This window comes from Nerophis ophidion, linkage group LG16 (genome assembly GCF_033978795.1).
Source record: "Nerophis ophidion isolate RoL-2023_Sa linkage group LG16, RoL_Noph_v1.0, whole genome shotgun sequence".
Taxonomy (NCBI): Eukaryota; Metazoa; Chordata; class Actinopteri; order Syngnathiformes; family Syngnathidae; genus Nerophis; species Nerophis ophidion.
In genome coordinates this window covers 25,530,251-25,551,558 of record NC_084626.1, presented here as the reverse complement: position 1 = coordinate 25,551,558, position 21,308 = coordinate 25,530,251, and the positions used below count along the sequence as shown (strand labels likewise).

The window sequence follows — 21,308 nt, the reverse complement described above, 5'->3', positions numbered from 1 at the left end:
ATTGTTTTTAACCCTTTTGAAATTGTGATAATGTTCCCCTTTAAGGACCGAGGATGCAGGTTGAATTTAGCCACGCTTGGTGCTTCATCAGCTTGATTGACATACACTTTCCAGCAAAAACACAAATGGCCACAGGAACCTTTTAGTTCCAGGGAACAGAATCACCGAGAACTAACAGTTCGCTGCCTCTCGCCCAAAAGACAGCTGCCCAACTCAACCATGACCCTGAACAGCAGGGGATTGGGGTGGAGGTGGAAGTTACAACTCAATTATCATACACGTGGGTACAGAGTTTCCATGCACAAGTCAGGTGAACTTTTTGAATAACCACCTGCATGATATCTAAAACTTTGCTCCGGTTGCGACCTTGAGATCAGATTTGAATCTTGCTCTATTTCTTTGTGTACCATATTCTTGTTCTTTTGAGTGTGTGAGGTATCTGACCCCCGATTCCTATCTGTGACCCACAGCCGGCCGCGGTGTTGCACATCAGCTGAGGAATACAAGCTCTTTTGTGCTTTCTTCCCCTCTGCAAGTTGTCTCCAGCAGTCAAACCTGGTTGCCAGGAATCCTTGAGCTACTTGAAGGCGGTGAACCCGAGACAAAGCCTTTAGCCCCCTTCTTCTGTTGGGCCTGGAGCATTCTGCTTCAGTGCTCTCAATGGGGGGAGTCTCCTCCCAGCTGTGGAGGGGGTCCCACAGAACTCTATTCACTCCCCTCACCTCTGACACAGAGCGGTGCTTTGCGGCACAGTTGGGGAAAAAAACCCCACAACACTCATCCTGACACAATACACCAATCGCCAGAGAGATGTCAAAAACGACACTATGGTGACCCTGTGTAGAAAATTAAGTGCAGTTGTTTAAAAATCATAGGTGATGTATTTCCAAGTAAAAAAAAAAGTTGTAAAGGTCCAACGCAAAATGACTTCTTGACCTCAGGCCAGGTTCACCTTGGAGATGCACTTGAGCTGACATAACGAACCGTGACTGTCATGCAGAAATGACTCTGACAACGTCTGGTGCTTCCTCTCAGAGAGGTCTCTGTTAAATCAATTTAATGACAAGAGGGCAGCATGGTCCTACTTAAAGGACTACTAATTTGTTCCCAATCACATCACGAATGCTTTGTTATTGGCAGGTGAGGCGTTTTACGCAGCTCTGTAGTGGTGTTGTAAATCATTGCTAGTCGACCGGTATCTTCATGTAACAAACATGAAAAAGACACGTATCCAATAAACCCAACTTGTAACATCAAGGAAAGACCCATATGTCGTTAAAACGGGTTTGTAGCCCTTTGAAATTGGCTATGATTTTCCTCGTGAAACTGATCAATATCCCGATGCGGTAGCAGACCGTAGCATCAATGCAACAGACCAGAATCCTTATGAAACATAGTATCCTTATAGAACAGAACTGTATACCAATACAATCGACTTGTATATCCATTTAATAGCATGTAACAGATAATTCGTAAGACATACCTTATATTCGTGTAACATACCTGTATCCCCATGATTAAGATATGTGTACTCCTAAGGAACAGACCGATATCGGCAGAACAGGCCTGCATTTCTTTGAAATCAGCAAGAATTTGCATGTATACCTATGATACAGACCAGCATCCTGATGTAACAGATCCGTATCCCTATTTAGCAGACTTGTATCCACATCTAACAAAACTAGATCCTCAATGCCACAGACTTGAGTCCCAATGCAACTGAACTCTATCCCTCTGAACCATCCCATAGTACCCTTATGGAACAGAACTGTATACCTCTACAATCAACCTGTATATCTATTTTATATCATGTAAAAGAATGTCATGCAAAACAGACCAACAATATCTTCATGTAACAGACCTGTATCCCCATGAAAAAGATACGTATCCAAAAAAACTCACTTGTACCATCAAGTAAAAGACTCATATGTCGTTCAAACAGGTTTTTAGCCCTTTGAAATTGGCTAGAATTTGCTCATGACATGCCTATGACATTGACCAATTTCCCGATGCAGCAGCAGACCAGATCCTCAATGAAACAGATGCCACAGACCCGTATCCGTATGAAACATACTATCCTTATGGAACAGAACTGTATACCCCTACAATCGAGTTGTATATCCATTTAATCAATCAATGTTTATTTATATAGCCCTAAATCACAAATGTCTCAAAGGACTGTACAAACCACTACGACTACGACGTCCTCGGAAGAACCCACATAAAGGCAAGGAAAACTCACACCCAGTGGGATGCCAGTGACAATGATGACTATGAGAAACCTTGAAGAGGACCTCAAGTGTGGGCAACCCCCCCCCTCTAGGGGACCGAAAGCAATGGATGGCGAATGGGTCTAACATGATACTGTGAAAGTACAATCCATAGTGGCTCCAATACAGCCACGAGAGTTCAATTCAAAGCGTTAATAGCATGTAACAGATCATGCGTAAGACCTACCTTATCTTCGTGTAACATACCAGTATTTCTAAGGAACGGACCGATACCGATACAACAGGCCTGCATTTCTTTGAAATCAGCAAGAATTTGCATGTGTACCTATGACACCGACCAGTATCCCGATGTAACAGATCTGTATCCCCATTTAGTAGATCTGTATCTACATCTAACAAAACTAGATCCCCTATTGAAAAGAACTGTATCCCTATGAACCATCCCGTAGTACCCTTATGGAACAGAACTGTATACCTCTACAATCAACCTGTATATCCATTTTATATCCTGTAACAGAACATCATGCATAACAGACCAAAAGTATCTTCATGCAACATACCTGAATCCCCATGAAAAAGACAAGAATCCTAAAAAACAAACTTGTACCTTTTAAGTAAGCTGGTATGACAGGTCTGCAATGTTTTAAAACCAGCTACAATTTGAATGTGTACCCAGTGTACGGCACAGAACAGTATCCCAATGTAACAGATTTGTATCCCCATGTAACAAAACTAAATTCTCAATGCAAAGACACTCCTGAAGTTCTATCTATCTAAAAGTTCCGATGCAATAGACCTGTATCCGTATGAAACATACTGTAGTACCCTTATGGAACGGATCTCTGTACCTCGACAATTGACCTGTATATCCATTTCATAGCATGTAACAGAACTTCATGCGTAACAGACCTGCAGTATGCCAGTCTTCCGCAATCCACAGGATAAACTATGACTAATGTAGTTGAATAGTGCCTAAAAAAGGTACAAGTTGTTTTATCAAAACAGAAAGGTATGGTTAGCAACTCAACTACCTCATAATCCCTTAATGAAGAGAACTCAAACTCCATTCAAAAGCCAACGTTTCTACCACATTTTTGGGTGAACACATGCAAAATAATGTGTTTGATACTCAGGGAGAGAAAACCCTGGGAAGTTCACCCAATAGGTAAACATTTTAAGAACAGCTGAATGCTTTCCTCTTGTCTGAAAAAATTTCTTAAGCGTTTTCAGACCCTTATTTTGGGAAACGGTGTAGCAGCCTGAATATAGGCCATTTAGCTTGAAAAGCACCGTTAATCCCTCTTTTATTTCACGTAAAGCAACCATTTTCAAAAGGATGACTGAACAAAATTCTAGGACCAGTCAAAGATATCTAAATGTGTTCGTACGTACCCTTTTAAGTGTGTCTTTGAATCTGAACAAACTGACAGCAAAGAACATATAGCAGTCTTTTGTTACAACTGAGGGACAGGATGTCACCAAAGATTACGGGATAAAACAGCTAGATCCTAGCTGGAGATGTTTGATCAATTGATCAAAGACACGACTGGTCACTGACAGATAAACGGACAACCAAGAAACATTTTATTATTTACATGTTGAGATATGTGTTGAGATTAACCGTTTTGATGCCTTTGTATATCAGATAAAAATTTGGAATGTGAAATTCCACCCAACAGGATATTAAAATTTATGGATTTTAATTCATTGCAAATCGGAGAAACTTCTCATCGCTAATAGGAAGAATTTGACATGTTTATCAAACAAATTGGCTAAAATACTAAAGACTAAACAAACACAAATTCCCAAATTTTTAGATATCTAGATAAGGTATTCTGGGAAATTATATATTTTTCCACCATTTGAAAAGTAGCAATAACCATCACTTTAATTCGCAAAAGTTTTAATGCTTAGCATGCTAGCACCTAGCACAAGGGCTATTCAACTAAATTGTTCAAAGGGCTACATTTCTCGAAAACTAAGGACCGGGGGGGACCAGACTTCTCCCTTCACTGTTATTCTTTTTGGTGTATTTTATTGTCAAAAAGGTACATATTTCTGAAAAATATTAGCTTTGTTATACAAAATATAAGTTTCCACTTGCTTTTCGGAGGTTGAATTTGCAATGCAAGTATCTGTCGGTGGTTTTAGGAATTAGCTGCAAAACGAGAGGTCTCTGCCAAGTTTTGAACTGAACGGATTTGACCAGCATGCGGCCAGTTGAGTAGACCTGACCAAACATGACAGCACTAAATGCACAGAGTGCTAAATGTCCTGAATGAGTTGAGTATTTTAACGTTGGAACAGTTTGAATCGGTTGAGAAATGTGAGTAGTTGATTCTGGAATCATTCATTTGAATTTACTCGAATTTAACATTTTCTCATACAAATCTAATTATATCTATGCCTTCAAGGGCAATTTGGACCTGTAGAGATAAACCCTACGATAGATAAACATCAATATAACTTGTGTTATAGGTACAGAAGCGCCAAATGGCCTTTATATTGAAAATCATATCAGCCAACAGCTAGAAAAACCAGTGACAGGTCAGACTTCATTAACCCAAAAAACACTCTGATGTCCCAGTCCTTCCCTAACCTCTCTGTCTAGTCTTAAGGATTTCCACAGTCAAACTTAAACGACATAGCACTTTTCATACACAGGCAAGATGCAAATAAAGTGTTTTACACAAAAAAGAGAAGAAAACACAAAATAAAACATGGCATGGCACTGAGGATTGAGGAAAAACACCTCCTTTGAGGCATCCACACTTTAAATCTAAAATTAACGGCATCTAAAAAATAGTATGATCCAAATGATAACATATATGTCAAATATAAATGTATACATTAATAAGTTAATACAACATAACAATAACAACACAAATAGCATATATACTAAAACAAACAAATGATCAGTATTAAAGCCTGATTAAAAACATGTGTCTTTAAAGGGGAACATTATCACAATTTCAAAAGGGTTAAAAACAATAAAAATCAGTTCCCAGTGGCTTGTTGTATTTTTTAAAAGTTTTTTTCAAAATTTTACCGGTCCTGGAATATCCCTAAATAAAGCTTTAAAGTGCCTTATTTTCGCTATCTTCGAAACCACTATCCATTTCCCTGTGACGTCACACAGTGCTGCCAATGTAAACAAACAATGGGAATACCACAGCAAGATATAGCGACATTAGCTCGGATTCAAACTCGGATTTCAGCGATTTAAGCGATTCAACAGATTACGCATGTATTGAAACAGATGGTTGGAGTATGGAGGCAGATAGCGAAAACGAAATTGAAGAAGAAACGGAAGCTATTGAGCGAATAGCTATTGACGCTATTCGGCCATAGCGTGGCCCATAGCATGGCTGCCTTATTAGCATCACCAGTAAAATGTGCGGACCAAACCATCAGGACTTTCGCATCTTGTGACACTGGAGCAACTTAAATCCGTCGATTGGTAAGTGTTTGTTTCGCATTAAATGTGGGTATCTAGTTTCAAATGTACATACAGCTAGCGTAAATAGCATGTTAGCATCGATTAGCGTAGCATGTTAGCATCGATTAGCTGTCATGCCGTGACCAAATATGTCTGATTAGCACATAAGTCAACAACATCAACAAAACTCACCTTTGTGATTTCGTTGACTTAATCGTCTGCAGGTTATCCATACATCTCTGTGCCATGTCTGTCTTAGCACCGCCGGTAAAATATGAAGACACTTTGGTACATTCAATGGGGGTCTGGCGGCAGATTTCTTGCCGGTGGTGCAACTTGAATCCCTCCCTGTTAGTGTTGTTACACCCTCCGACAACACACCGACGAGGCATGATGTCTCCAAGGTTCCAAAAAATAGTCGAAAAAACGGAAAATAACAGAGCTGAGACCCGGTGTTTGTAATGTGTTGAAAATGAAAATGGCGGGTGTGTTACCTCGGTGACGTCACGTTCTGACGTCATCGCTAAAAGACCGATAAAAAGAAAGGCGTTTAATTTGCCAAAATTCACCCATTTAGAGTTCGGAAATCGGTTAAAAAAATACATGGCCTTTTTTCTGCAACATCAAGGTATATATTGACGCTTGCATAGGTTTGGTGATAATGTTCCCCTTTAATCTTTTAAATAAATGTTTTTTTAAATATCAACAGTCTCTGCAGTCCCGAGGCTCTCCGGCAGGTTGATAAGCTTTTGGTAGCTATCCATAAGCTTCTTCTAAAAACCGCCTCCTCACTGCGAGTCTTTGTTCTAGTCCTCGGTGGTGGTAGTATCATGCTCTGGGCCTGTTTTGCTTCCAATGGAACGGGTGCTTTACAGAGAGTAAATGGGACAATGAAAAATGAGGATTACCTCCAAATTCTTCAGGACAAACTAAAATCATCAGCCCGGAGTTTGACCCCAAACACACGTCAAAAGTGGTAAAGGCATGGCTAAATCAGAATTAAGGTTTTAGAATGGCCTTCCCAAAGTCCTGACTTAAACATGTGGCCAATGCTAAAAAAACAAGTCCTTTTGACCACGACCATAAGCGCATTCGATCTGTAATGCGGGTTGTTTTCGGGCCATTGTATGCCCACGGTTGGGACTGCGAGCTCCCCGACATGTGCTTTGAACACACAATAAGTCGACTCCGGCTCCCCCCACGGCAGAGACCACCTGCTCCGGTGTCTTAACAGATGTGACGGCACAGCAGGCCGTTATTAAAAAAGCCATAGTGTCAGGCTTCGGTAGCCTCACTCTGGGATTATGATCCCTTCTTTGTCACTCGACACCCTCAGCGTCAAGACTCATTACGGAGTTGAATCCGTAGGAGAGTCGTTTGTGTTTTAGTCACCGCTCTGATGGCGGTGGTGTCTGACAGTGGGGCAGATGGCTGGCTGCGTCTAACGTAAACGTCTCAATTTGCCAGGATGTTCAATAGATTTAATCTGGCAAAACGACCACTTGGATTCTTTAGATGAGGGAGGCACTGACCCCAATGGCTCAGCAGATGAACCCTTACTGCTTAAAAACGATGTGGGCAAGGACGACGGGGATGAGTCGGTAGAGACTGAAGAAAGCCAAGGACTGAGCCAACAAACCGTTGTCTAAACTGACCCAGTGTGGATCAGAGCATTGATTGTCATCCTTGGCTGAGGGTTCCAATTAAGCTCCGGGTCCTCAAAGAGCCGTGGCCGTCACAGGGGTGCTTTGGGGAGAGATTAAGCGCACTTGGACTGTCAGGCTGAGTCTCCGAGCTTGTACCACATAGTCCCTGACAAAAGCAGCTCAACTTGCATCCCGGCATGGTGCTTACCTTTTTTGCTTTCAAGAGAGGGCTGAGGGTCAAGTTCAAAAGGGAAGCCCCGTGGCTGACAAAGCCGAGGATTTTAATGGTCATAATGTAAAAGGGGGAAAAATTCTCTAGAACACCATCACGATAAATCTTAATAATGTTTGCTCAATTGGCTTTTTGCACACAGTTTTAGTGATATAGTCTACGATAGTGAAAATCTCCTTTTCATACCTGGTTAGAATTTCTGGCAACCTTTCCATGCAACAAGCCCAAACACATTTAAAGATCAACGGTCATTTACTATCATTTTTTTTTACAAGTGCGCACTTCTACCACTGTACAAAATGATATCAGCGCATACAATAACAGGGGAACATTATCACCAGACCTATGTAAGCGTCAATATATACCTTGAAGTTGCAGAAAAAAAGACCATATGTGTTTTTAACCCATTTCCGAATTCTAAAAGGGTGAATTTGACGATTTAAACGTCTTTCAATTGTTCGCCTGTCGGAGCGATGACCTTTCACTCGTGACATCACATCGTGAAGCGACCCGCCATTTTCTCAAACACATTACACACACCAAGTCAAATCAGCTCTGTTATTTTCAGTTTTTTCGACTGTTTTCTGGTACCTTGGAGACATCATGCCTCGTCGGCGTAACAACACGAACAGAGACGGATTCAAGTTGCAACAGTGGTCAAAAGATGCGAAAGTCCCTCGTTTGTTCCGCACACTGTACCGACGACAGCTATGCTACGACAGAGATAGCAAGAATGTGTGGATATCCTGCGACACTCAAAGCAGACGCATTTCCAACGATAAAGTCAACGAAATCACAAAGGTGAGTTTTGTTAATGTTATTGACTTATGTGGAGTGTGCTAATCAGACATATTTGGTCACGGCATGACTGCAAGCTAAACGATGCTAACATGCTATTTAGGCTAGCTGTATGTACATATTGCATCATTATACCTCATTTGTAGGGAGAGTGGGACAGAGGAGAAAAAGAAAAGAAACGGCAGATCAACTGGTCTAAAAAGATGGTCTATTTAAAGGCTAGACTTAAATGCTTCTACTGAGGTGGCATCTCGAACTGTTACCGGGAGGGCATTCCAGAGTACTGGAGCCCGAACGGAAAACGCTCTATAGCCCGCAGACTTTTTTTGGGCTCTGGGAATCACTAATAAGCCGGAGTCCTTTGAACGCAGATTTCTTCCCGGGACATATGGTACAATACAATCGGCAAGACAGGCTGGAGCCAGACAGTGTAGTATTTTATACGTAAGTAGTAAAACCTTAAAACCTTGGAGAGGACCGCATATGTGGGCAACCCCCCCCCCCTCTAGGGGACCGAAAGCAATGGATGTCGAGCGGGTCTAACATGATACTGTGAAAGTTCAATCTATAGTGGATCCAACACAGCTGCGAGAGTCCAGTCCAAAGCGGATCCAACACAGCAGCGAGAGTCCCGTCCACAGTGGAGCCAACAGGAAACTATCCCAAGCGGAGGCCGATCAGCAGCGCAGAGATGTCCCCAACCGATACACAGGCGTGCGGTCCATCCTGGGTCCCGACTCTGGACAGCCAGTACTTCATCCAAGGCCATCGGACCGGACCCCCTCCACAAGGGAGAGTGGGGCAGAGGAGAAAAAGAAAATAAACGGCAGATCAACTGGTTTAAAAAGGGGGTCTATTTAAAGGCTAGAGTATACAAATGAGTTTTAAGGTGAGACTTAAATGCTTCTACTGAGGTAGCATCCTGAACTGTTACCGGGAGGGCATTCCAGAGTACTGGAGCCCGAACGGAAAACGCTCTATAGCCCGCAGACTTTTTTTGGGCTCTGGTAATCACTAATAAGCCGTAGTCCTTTGAACGCAGATTTCTTCCCGGAACATATGGTACAATACAGTCGGCAAGACAGGCTGGAGCTAGACCGTGTAGTATTTTATACGTAAGTAGTAAAACCTTAAAGTGAATCATGAGACTATTGGCTGGGTAGCTCATTATTCATCATGAACCAAGAAGAGTCAGAACAAAAGGCAGTGACTGACCTAATTAACAGGACAAACGACCTCCACATTAGCGCTCATAATTCATTTAATAAGAGTGTTTTGCCGTATGGTATCCTTCCTTTTAGAAAAGGCCAGGCACACCTTTTTGCCGGCACAACGGAAGAGCCCGTTTTTCATCCCGACCCCGAGAGAGAGCTCGATCATTACATCCGTTTAAAGGCAGCCGCCACCCGAGGACGTAAATGGGGATGTAATTTGGCGTGATGGGATGAAAATGCTTGGTCGGGGTCCATTAGGGGATGAAAAGAAGGGCCAAAAAAAAAGATCTGAAAGTGTAGCAGAAACTGCCCAACTAAGCCAAGCAACACGGTCCGTCAGCGTCATCCATGGTGCTGCCAAGACAAGTCTGTGTTCAGTCGTTACACCGCACTGGCACCTCAATCCAAACACTAGGAGATGAATAAAGCAGCGTGGGGACGTGTGCTTCCAATTAAAGTTGACAATCAACAATGAAACAGTGAAAGAATCCTTGTTCTTGGCTCTCGGTCAACGTGCAAAAAATAAAATAAAAGGAAGTCAACGTGCAAAAAATAAAATAAAAGGAAGGACCTAACCACTTAAATCAATCAATCAATCAATCAATGTTTACTTATATAGCCCTAAATCACTAGTGTCTCAAAGGGCTGCACAAACCACCACGACATCCTCGGTAGGCCCACATAAGGGCAAGGAAAACTCACACCCAGTGGGACATCGGTGACAATGATGACTATGAGAACCTTAGAGAGGAGGAAAGCAATGGATGTCGAGCGGGTCTAACATGATACTGTGAAAGTTCAATCCACAATGGATACAACACAGTCGCGAGAGTCCAGTCCAAAGAGGATCCAAGACACAGCAGCGAGAGTCCCGTTCACAGCGGAGCCAGCAGGAAACCATCCCAAGCGTAGGCGGACCAGCAGCGCAGAGATGTCCCCAGCCGATACACAGGCGAGCAGTACATGGCCACCGGATCGGACCGGACCCCCTCCACACGGGAGAGTGGGACATAGAAGAAAAAGAAAAGAAACGGCAGATCAACTGGTCTAAAAAGGAGGTCTATTTAAAGTCTAGAGTATACAAATGAGTTTTAAGGTGAGACTTAAATGCTTCTACTGAGGTGGCATCGCGAACTGTTACCGGGAGGGCATTCCAGAGTACTGGAGCCCGAACGGAAAATGCTCTATAGCCCGCAGACTTTTTTTGGGCTTTGGGAATCACTAATAAGCCGGAGTCCTTTGAACGCAGATTTCTTGCCGGGACATATGGTACAATACAATCGGCAAGATAGGATGGAGCTAGACCGTGTAGTATTTTATACGTAAGTAGTAAAACCTTAAAGTCACATCTTAAGTGCACAGGAAGCCAGTGCAGGTGAGCCAGTACAGGCGTAATGTGATCAAACTTTCTTGTTCTTGTCAAAAGTCTAGCAGCCGCATTTTGTACCAACTGTAATCTTTTAATGCTAGACATGGGGAGACCCGAAAATAATACGTTACAGTAGTCGAGGCGAGACGTAACAAACGCATGGATAATGATCTCAGCGTCTTTAGTGGACAGAATGGAGCGAATTTTAGCGATATTACGGAGATGAAAGAAGGCCGTTTTAGTAACGCTTTTAATGTGTGCCTCAAAGGAGAGAGTTGGGTCGAAGATAATACCCAGATTCTTTACCGTGTCGCCTTGTTTAATTGTTTGGTTGTCAAATGTTAGAGTTGTATTATTAAATAGAGTTCGGTGTCTAGCAGGACCGATAATCAGCATTTCCGTTTTTTTGGCGTTGAGTTGCAAAAAGTTAGCGGACATCCATTGTTTAAAGGCCTACTGAAAGCCACTACTAGCGACCACACAGTCTGATAGTTTATACATCAATGATGAAATATTAACATTGCAACACATGCCAATACTAAATTACAATTTTAAATTTCCCGCTGAGTTTTCTGTTGAAAACGTTGTGTTTGTGACGTTATTGATTGGAGGGGACATATTAGCCCAGCACCACTTAAAGTCGTCTCTTCTCATCGCGCAATTACACAGTATTCTGGACATCTGTCTTGCTGAATCTTTTGCAATTTGTTCAATTAATAATGGAGAAGTCAAAGTAGAAAGATGGAGGTGGGAAGCTTTTAGCCCTTAGCCACACAAACACACTTGTTTAAAAGTCCCAAAGGTGAAGCTTTACTATGGATCAGAGCGGTCAAGCGAACATGGATTCCGACCACATGTGGTCGGTGAGAAAATTGTGGTAAAAAGTCGCCTCTTACCGGATATCAGCGGAGCTTCTGTCCTGCTGCAGCTTCGTGACTTCCCTCAGACACTGGCGTCAACACACCCGTGGACACACCCCTCCGACTATCAGGTACTATTTAACTCACTAAAACACTAGCAACACAATAGAAAGATAAGAGATTTCCCAGAATTCACGTTAATCAATCCATGCTAATCAGGACTCCATTTGATCCTATCCAGGAGATTGCAAAAAGCAGCTGCCTGACCAGCGCTCAGAAAATCTGCAGAGACTCCTCCCACCCCTACCAAGGACTGTAAAAAGATGTTCCGAAGCAGAACCCCAAAGTTCTGTAACGGCTTCTTCCCTTAGGTCGTAAGACTCTTGAACGCATCATAATAATCCTCTCAATTCCCCCAGAAAATGGATAAATTCGCTGGAATATAAAAGACAATATAACATACATCCATAAACCTGGATGCATATGCAAAGGTGCAATATATATATCAGTACAGTAATCTATTTATTTATATATGCATCTTATTGCTTTTTATCATGCACTACCTCGAGCTAATGCAACACAATTTTGTCGTTATCTGTACTGTAAAGACAATAAAAAGGAAGTCTAAGTCAAAGTCCAAGATATAAGTCAGAATTTTACACTACTTTACATTAGAAAGGGCAACAGCGGAGGATGAATGTCCCATAACAAGAAGATAGAGAAAAAGAAGAAGCTTATCGACTATGGTGTCGCTACGGACTACAAAGGCAAACGCGCAGAATTTTTCAGGATTTATGCAGATTTCAAAAACTGATCCGCAGGTACGAGAAGGTAAGAAAAGTTGCTTTTGCATAATATTGCGCAACAAAACGCCACATAATGTTACTCGTATGTTGAGTGCAATCCATCAAGCGGTGCAACGACCCAATTCCGGCGTTGTTTTTGACACTTCTCCCACTCTCGTCCTTGCACGCTACACCGCTACAACAAAGATGACGGGGATGAGACGCTGCCGAAGGTGAGCCGCGTTGAATAAGACCGCCCACAAAACGGCGCATCCTGAAGCGACCGTCAGATAGCGGCTTGAAGATGATCTGTAAAACATCACCTATGCAACATTTTGACCAAAAAAACACCACAAGTAAAATTTTTACATTTACAAAAAATAAATAATATGACCACTTTAATCAATCAATCAATCAATCAATCAATCAATGTTTACTTATATAGCCCTAAATCACTAGTGTCTCAAAGGGCTGCACAAACCACTACGACATCCTCGGTAGGCCCACATAAGGGCAAGGAAAACTCACACCCAGTGGGACATCGGTGACGATAATGACCCAGTGGGACGTCGGTGACAATGATGACTATGAAAACATGATACTGTGATACTGATGATACTGATGACTATGAGAACATGATACTGTGAAAGATCAATCCATAATGGATCCAACACAGTCGCGAGAGTCCAGTCCAAAGCGGATCCAACACAGCAGCGAGAGTCCCGTTCACAGCGGAGCCAGCAGGAAACCATCCCAAGCGGAGGCTGATCAGCAGCGCAGAGATGTCCCCAGCCGATACACAGGCGAGCAGTACATGGCCACCGGATCGGACCGGACTCCCTCCACAAAGGAGAGTGGGACATAGAAGAAAAAGAAAAGAAACGGCAGATCAACTGGTCTTTTGTATGAATATAGACCTGATGAGACCTCTTCATCGGCAGTGCGCCTTATGGTCCGGAAAATACGGTAATTTAAAGAATGTAAAATTGCAGTGTGTTCAAATATTGGGTCTTTTTTTACAAAGAAATTAAAAAATAAATAAATAAAACCTGCGATGAGGTGGTAACTTGTCCAGGGTGTACACCGCCTTCCGCCCGATTATAGCTGAGATAGGCACCAGCGACCCACTGCGACTCCTTAGGGCAGGGGTAGGGAACCTATGGCTCTAGAGCCACATGTGGCTCTTTTGATGACTGCATCTGGCTCTCGGATAAATCTGAGCTGACATTGCTTAACACGATAAGTAATGAATAATTCCACTTGTAATCACAGTGTTAAAAATAATGCTCAAAATATAAAACATTCTCATGCACTTTTAATCCATCCATCCGTTTTCTACCGCACCTGTTCAAGAAGTGGCGTTAATGGTAATAAGTTATTTATTTATTATTGGTTAGGGTGGGCCTTGCCCTCCTGGGGGTTCTTCAGACCACCAAGTACCGACATGAGAGCCTGTTTCAGGGTTACAATATTGTTTTATTTTTCAATAAGTCTCTCAGTTGCTTTCCAGCAATTGTCTTTTTGTCTTTCGTCCTCGCTTGTGCTTTGGCTCCAGCTCCAACCCCGTCCCTCCTCCTGGCTGGTACTTATAACCGAGCGGCAGGTGATTAGATAACAAGGCCCAGATGGGCCATCTACGCACCTGTCGCTGATTTTGAGGCTGATCCTGGCAACACCCCGCTTCGCTGCAGGCCCGCAGGCCACGACCCCCTCCACAGTTAGCTTCAGAATAACAATGTTATTACAAAGAATAAGAGACCTACTGTAGTCTAGAAATGTTGCTCTTACTTAAAAATGCAGGCGTTTAGTTGTGTTCAGTATTAAAAAAAATATTATATGGCTCTTACAGAAATACATTCTAAAATATTTGGCTTCTCGGCTCTCTTAGCCAAAAAGGTTCCCGACCCCTGCCTTAGGGAATAAGCAGTAGAAAATGGATGGGATGGATGGATAATAATAAATAAATGAATAATAGGAAATATGCCAGTAAGTATAACCTGTGACTAATCCAAATTAAAAAGAGTTATTAATCTGAATTAAAAAATACTCGTTTGACAGCACTATTTGATGCGACAAAATCATTGTAATAAATATAATGTTTAGACTCCAACGTATTGTATTTCAATGAGGATTTAACAAAGGGAATTAACAACTTAACAAATCAATATTTTAAAACCAATCCAATCCGATCCACTTTATTTGCAAAGCACTTTGAAACAATATAAATGTTTCCAAAGTGCTGCACAACAATATTAAAAACAATATTCAAATATCCTTAGTTCCACCAATTACTGAATAAAAAATAAAACCGATATACAAATCCATCCATCCATTTTCTACCGCTTATTCCCTTTCAGGGTCGCGGGGGTCGCTGGCGTCTATCTCAGCTACAATCGGGCGGAAGGCAGGGTACACCCTGGACAAGTCGCCACCTCATTAAAAATAATAATAAATATGATTAAATACAATTTTAAAGCGTAAAACCAATTAAAACATCCATCCATCCATTCATTTTCTACCGCTTATTCCCTTTGGGGTCGCTGGTGCCTATCTCAGCTACAATCAGGTGGAAGGTGGATACACCCCGGACAAGTAGCCACCTCATTGCAGACCAATTAAAACGATGAATAGAAATAAAAAAAACAAAAACAAAAAAAACAGAACATCAATTACCAAGACACTAATTAGGAGTCACCCCAACATCGCACCATTTTTAAAGACCTGTTCAGGGTTCTGGTTTTGCCTGCCGCCTGACAAAAAAAAAAAGAAGAAGAAGAAGAGCAAAACAAGCAGCGCGACGTCAAATATCAACTTAAGTAGAAGTCAAACCGGGGTTAAATGCGGAAAGCGCGGCGTCAGCATCGGCAGGGGACGACAATGAGGAGGTGGGCAGCGGCTCGCACGGACACATTGAGGGTGCTGTCGCCTCTTCATCACCCTCTCCCTTTTAAGCAAAGCGCGCCACCTCGCGATGACCCCTGGCGGAACCAGAGTTCAGGCACGCTCAGCCGCACGACAACACCCCGATTCGCTCTCACTCCCACGCGGCGAGGGAAGCTTTCCGACGGGCGAGCAGGCTGCTGAGGAAACACACTCGGGGGTAAAAAAAAAAAAACCTTGCACAAGCCACTCCTGCAGGGGGGAGACGGAGGGGGGTACGGTACCTTGCAGACTTCATAGAGAAGTTTGTAATGTTCCTCGGGCTTCTGCAGGGCACAGAGGCTGCATCCCATGGTGGAGGAGGTCACAGCATGCAGGTTCCCCCTGCGGCCGCTCGGGCAGTAACAGACAAGAAGCAGATCTCCTTCCCGGTCTGGAATGATTGCCTCTGTTTGGCCGAGCACGCTGGACTCCCCCCCCCACCCTCCACCCCCCAGCTTGTGGCTCAACCCTCGGTCTCGAACACACTTCCCCCACCCCCGCCTCACCTCACATGCTCCCTCTCGCCGAGCCCCTCTGCCGAACTACTGGTGGCCGGAGCCCGAGCGGCGCTTTATGCACCCCCTCATGTTTATTCAACGGCCGCTCATTGATTATTCATGAGACGGGGCTAACCCCCGAATGGTATTACCATGGGGCTAATACGCTATCATTCAAAGGGATAACGTCCGAATCAATGTGTGACATAAGGAGTTCATGCATGACTAGGTGCCTGCCCTCAAGACATTGTTTGGATTGCCGGACAGCAAATTAAAACGATTTTATTCAACATCGTACCGTATTTTCTGGACCATAGGCGCACTGCCGATGGTCTATTTTCAAACAAAAGGTGCACCGGATTGTAAGGCGCATTAAAGGAGTCATTATGTTTTACAGATCATCTTCAAGCCGCTTTCTGACGGTCGCTTCAAGATTCGCCGTTTTGTGGGCGGTCTTATTAACGTGGCTTATCTTCAGCAGCGTCTTGTCCCTGTCGTCTTTGTTGCAGCGGTGTAGCGTGCAAGGACGAGAGTAGAAGAAGTGTCAAAGGATGGAGCTCAATCAATCATCAATCAATGTTTATGTTTATAGCCCTTAATCACGAGTGTCTCAAAGGGCTGCACAAGCCACAACGACGTCCTCGGTTCAGATCCCACATCAGGGCAAGGAAAAACTCAACCCAGTGAGATGACAATGAGAAACCTTGGAGAGGACCGCAGATGTGGGTGACCCCCCCCTGGGCGACCAGTGCAATGGAAGTCGAGTGGATCTAGCATCTCTCCGTCGTCTTTGTTGCAGCGGTGTAGCGTGCAAGGACGGGAGTGGAAGAAGTGTCAAAAGATGGAGCTCAATAAATCATCAATCAATGTTTATTTATATAACCCTGAATCACGAGTGTCTCAAAGGGCTGCACAAGCCACAACGACGTCCTCGGTTCAGATCCCACATCAGGGCAAGGAAAAACTCAACCCAGCGAGATGACAATGAGAAGCCTTGGAGAGGACCGCAGATGTGGGTGATCCCCTCCTGGGCGACCAGTGCAATGGATTATAAGGCGCACTGCCGATGGTCTATTTTCAAACAAAAGGCGCAACGGATTATAAGGTGCATTAAAGGAGTCATTATATATTTTTTTGTAAATGTAAAACACTTCCTTATGGTCTACATAACATGTAATGGTGGTTCTTGGGTCAACATGTTGCATAGATTATGTTTTACAGATCATCTTCAAGCCGCTTTCTGACGGTCGCTTCAAGATTCGCCGTTTTGTGGGCGGTCTTATTTACGTGGCTCACCTTCGGCAGCGTCTTCTCCCCGTCGTCTTTGTTGCAGCGGTGTAGCGTGCAAGGACGGGAGTGGAAGAAGTGTGAAAAGATGGAGTTCAATCAATCATCAATCAATGTTTATTTACATAGAACTGAATCACGAGTGTCTCAAAGGGCTGCACAAGCCACAACGACGTCCTCGGTTCAGATCCCACATCAGGGCAAGGAAAAACTCAACCCAGTGAGAAGACAATTAGAAACCTTGGAGAGGACCGCAGATGTGGGTGATCCCCTCCTGGGCGACCAGTGCAATGGAGGTCGAGTGGATCTTGCATAATATTGTTAAAGTCCAGTCCATAGTGGATCTAACATAATAGTGAGAGTCCAGTCCATAAAGGGGCCAGCAAGAGACCATCCCGAGCGGAGACGGGTCAGCAGCGCAGAGATGTCCCCAAACGATGCACAGGCGAGCGGTCCACCCCAAACGATTGAAACGATTTCATTCAACATCGTACCGTATTTTCTGGACCCTAGGGCGCACCGGATTTTTAGGCGCACTGCCGATGGTTTATTTTTAAAAAAAAGGCGCAACGGATTATAAGGCGCATTAAAGGAGTCATTATGTTTTACAGATCATCTTCAAGCCGCTTTCTGACGGTCGCTTCAAGTTTCGCCGTTTTGTGGGCGGTCTTATTAACGTGGCTCACCTTCGGCAGTGTCTTCTCCCCGTCGTCTTTGTTGCAGCGGTGTAGCGTGCAAGGACGAGAGTAGAAGAAATGTCAAAGGATGGAGCTCAATCAATCATCAATCAATGTTTATTTATATACAACTGAATCACGAGTGTCTCAAAGGGCTGCACAAGCCATAACGAAGTCCTCTGTTCAGATCCCACATCAGGGCAAGGAAAAACTCAACCCAGTGAGAAGACAATTAGAAACCTTGGAGAGGACCGCAGATGTGGGTGATCCCCTCCTGGGCGACCAGTGCAATGGAGGTCGAGTGGATCTTGCATAATATTGTTAAAGTCCAGTCCATAGTGGATCTAACATAATAGTGAGAGTCCAGTCCATAAAGGGGCCAGCAAGAGACCATCCCGAGCGGAGACGGGTCAGCAGCGCAGAGATGTCCCCAAACGATGCACAGGCGAGCGGTCCACCCCAAACGATTGAAACGATTTCATTCAACATCGTACCGTATTTTCTGGACCCTAGGGCGCACCGGATTATAAGGCGCACTGCCGATGGTCTATTTAAAAAAAAAAAGGCGCAACGGATTATAAGGCGCATTAAAGGAGTCATTATGTTTTACAGATCATCTTCAAGCCGCTTTCTGACGGTCGTTTCAAGATTCGCCGTTTTGTGGGCGGTCTTATTTACGTGGCTCACCTTCGGCAGCGTCTTCTCCCCGTCGTCTTTGTTGCAGCGGTGTAGCGTGCAAGGACGGGAGTGGAAGAAGTGTGAAAAGATGGAGTTCAATCAATCATCAATCAATGTTTATTTACATACAACTGAATCACGAGTGTCTCAAAGGGCTGCACAAGCCACAACGACGTCCTCGGTTCAGATCCCACATCAGGGCAAGGAAAAACTCAACCCAGTGAGAAGACAATTAGAAACCTTGGAGAGGACCGCAGATGTGGGTGATCCCCTCCTGGGCGACCAGTGCAATGGAGGTCGAGTGGATCTTGCATAATATTGTTAAAGTCCAGTCCATAGTGGATCTAACATAATAGTGAGAGTCCAGTCCATAAAGGCGCCAGCAAGAGACCATCCCGAGCGGAGACGGGTCAGCAGCGCAGAGATGTCCCCAAACGATGCACAGGCGAGCGGTCCACCCCAAACGATTGAAACGATTTTATTCAACATCGTACCGTATTTTCTGGACCCTAGGGCGCACCGGATTATAAGGCGCACTGCCGATGGTCTATTTAAAAAAAAAAAGGCGCAACGGATTATAAGGCGCATTAAAGGAGTCATTATGTTTTACAGATCATCTTCAAGCCGCTTTCTGACGGTCGCATCAAGATTCGCCGTTTTGTGGGCGGTCTTATTAACGTGGCTCACCTTCGGCAGTGTCTTCTCCCCGTCGTCTTTGTTGCAGCGGTGTAGCGTGCAAGGACGAGAGTAGAAGAAATGTCAAAGGATGGAGCTCAATCAATCATCAATCAATGTTTATTTATATAGAACTGAATCACGAGTGTCTCAAAGAGCTGCACAAGCCATAACGAAGTCCTCTGTTCAGATCCCACATCAGGGCAAGGAAAAACTCAACCCAGTGAGAAGACAATTAGAAACCTTGGAGAGGACCGCAGATGTGGGTGATCCCCTCCTGGGCGACCAGTGCAATGGAGGTCGAGTGGATCTTGCATAATATTGTTAAAGTCCAGTCCATAGTGGATCTAACATAATAGTGAGAGTCCAGTCCATAAAGGGGCCAGCAAGAGACCATCCCGAGCGGAGACGGGTCAGCAGCGCAGAGATGTCCCCAAACGATGCACAGGCGAGCGGTCCACCCCAAACGATTGAAACGATTTTATTCAACATCGTACCGTATTTTCTGGACCCTAGGGCGCACCGGATTATAAGGCGCACTGCCGATGGTCTATTTAAAAAAAAAAAAGGCGCAACAAATTATAAGGCGCATTAAAGGAGTCATTATGTTTTACAGATCATCTTCAAGCCGCTTTCTGACGGTCGCTTCAAGATTCGCCGTTTTGTGGGCGGTCTTATTAACGTGGCTCACCTTCGGCAGTGTCTTCTCCCCGTCGTCTTTGTTGCAGCGGTGTAGCGTGCAAGGACGAGAGTAGAAGAAATGTCAAAGGATGGAGCTCAATCAATCATCAATCAATGTTTATTTATATAGAACTGAATCACGAGTGTCTCAAAGGGCTGCACAAGCCATAACGAAGTCCTCTGTTCAGATCCCACATCAGGGCAAGGAAAAACTCAACCCAATGAGAAGACAATTAGAAACCTTGGAGAGGACCGCAGCTGTGGGTGATCCCCTCCTGGGCGACCAGTGCAATGGAGGTCGAGTGGATCTTGCATAATATTGTTAAAGTCCAGTCCATAGTGGATCTAACATAATAGTGAGAGTCCAGTCCATAAAGGGGCCAGCAAGAGACCATCCCGAGCGGAGACGGGTCAGCAGCGCAGAGATGTCCCCAAACGATGCACAGGCGAGCGGTCCACCCCAAACGATTGAAACGATTTCATTCAACATCGTACCATATTTTCTGGACCCTAGGGCGCACCGGATTATAAGGCGCATTAAAGGAGTCATTATGTTTTACAGATCATCTTCAAGCCGCTTTCTGACGGTCGCTTCAAGATTCGCCGTTTTGTGGCTCACCTTCGGCAGTGTTTTCTCCCCGTCGTCTTTGTTGCAGCGGTGTAGCGTGCAAGGACGAGAGTAGAAGAAATGTCAAAGGATGGAGCTCAATCAATCATCAATCAATGTTTATTTCTATAGAACTGAATCACGAGTGTCTCAAAGAGCTGCACAAGCCATAACGAAGTCCTCTGTTCAGATCCCACATCAGGGCAAGGAAAAACTCAACCTAGTGAGATGACAATGAGAAACCTTGTTATATTGTTATATATAATATTGTTACAGTCCAGTCCATAGTGGATCTAACATAATAGTGAGAGTCCAGTCCATAGTGAATCTAAAATAATAGAGCGGAGACGGGTCAGCAGTACATAGATATCCCCAAACGATGCACAGGCGAGCGGTCCACCCCCGGGTCCTGACTCTGGACAGCCAGCTAACTGTTTTAATGACATTCAGACTTTACTTGAATCAATAACGGAGCAGCGTCTCCTCATCCGTGGCTCACTAGTGCAACAACAACGCCGGAAATGTGTCCCGTGATAAAAGTCTCTAATAATTGATGTGCAGTGATGTTTTCCAATGACTATAAATCTGGAACTATTCAAAGTATGTCAGTGGTTGGAATCTGCGCTTTTGCATGATATACTAGTTACTTTGGTAATCTAGTTACTATGGTAATGTAATCAGTTACTATGGTAATCTAAGTCACAGCAGCA

General features: G+C 44.0%; 1 protein-coding gene across 6 annotated transcripts in view; it reads right to left on the bottom strand.

Moving 5' to 3' along the window:
* The window catches only part of pdzrn3b (PDZ domain containing RING finger 3b), a 378,976-nt gene that overhangs the window by 35,785 nt on the left and 321,883 nt on the right, over nt 1–21,308 (bottom strand). The window contains exon 1 of one of the 6 annotated variants that reach the window (XM_061874755.1): nt 15,739–15,919. The exons of the other annotated variants lie outside the window; for them this stretch is intronic. Coding sequence (XP_061730739.1) covers nt 15,739–15,807 — 69 coding nt within the window. The 5' untranslated portion in view covers nt 15,808–15,919. Of the gene's footprint in view, nt 1–15,738; nt 15,920–21,308 lie in introns of those variants that run through there. 6 annotated transcript variants of the gene reach the window in all.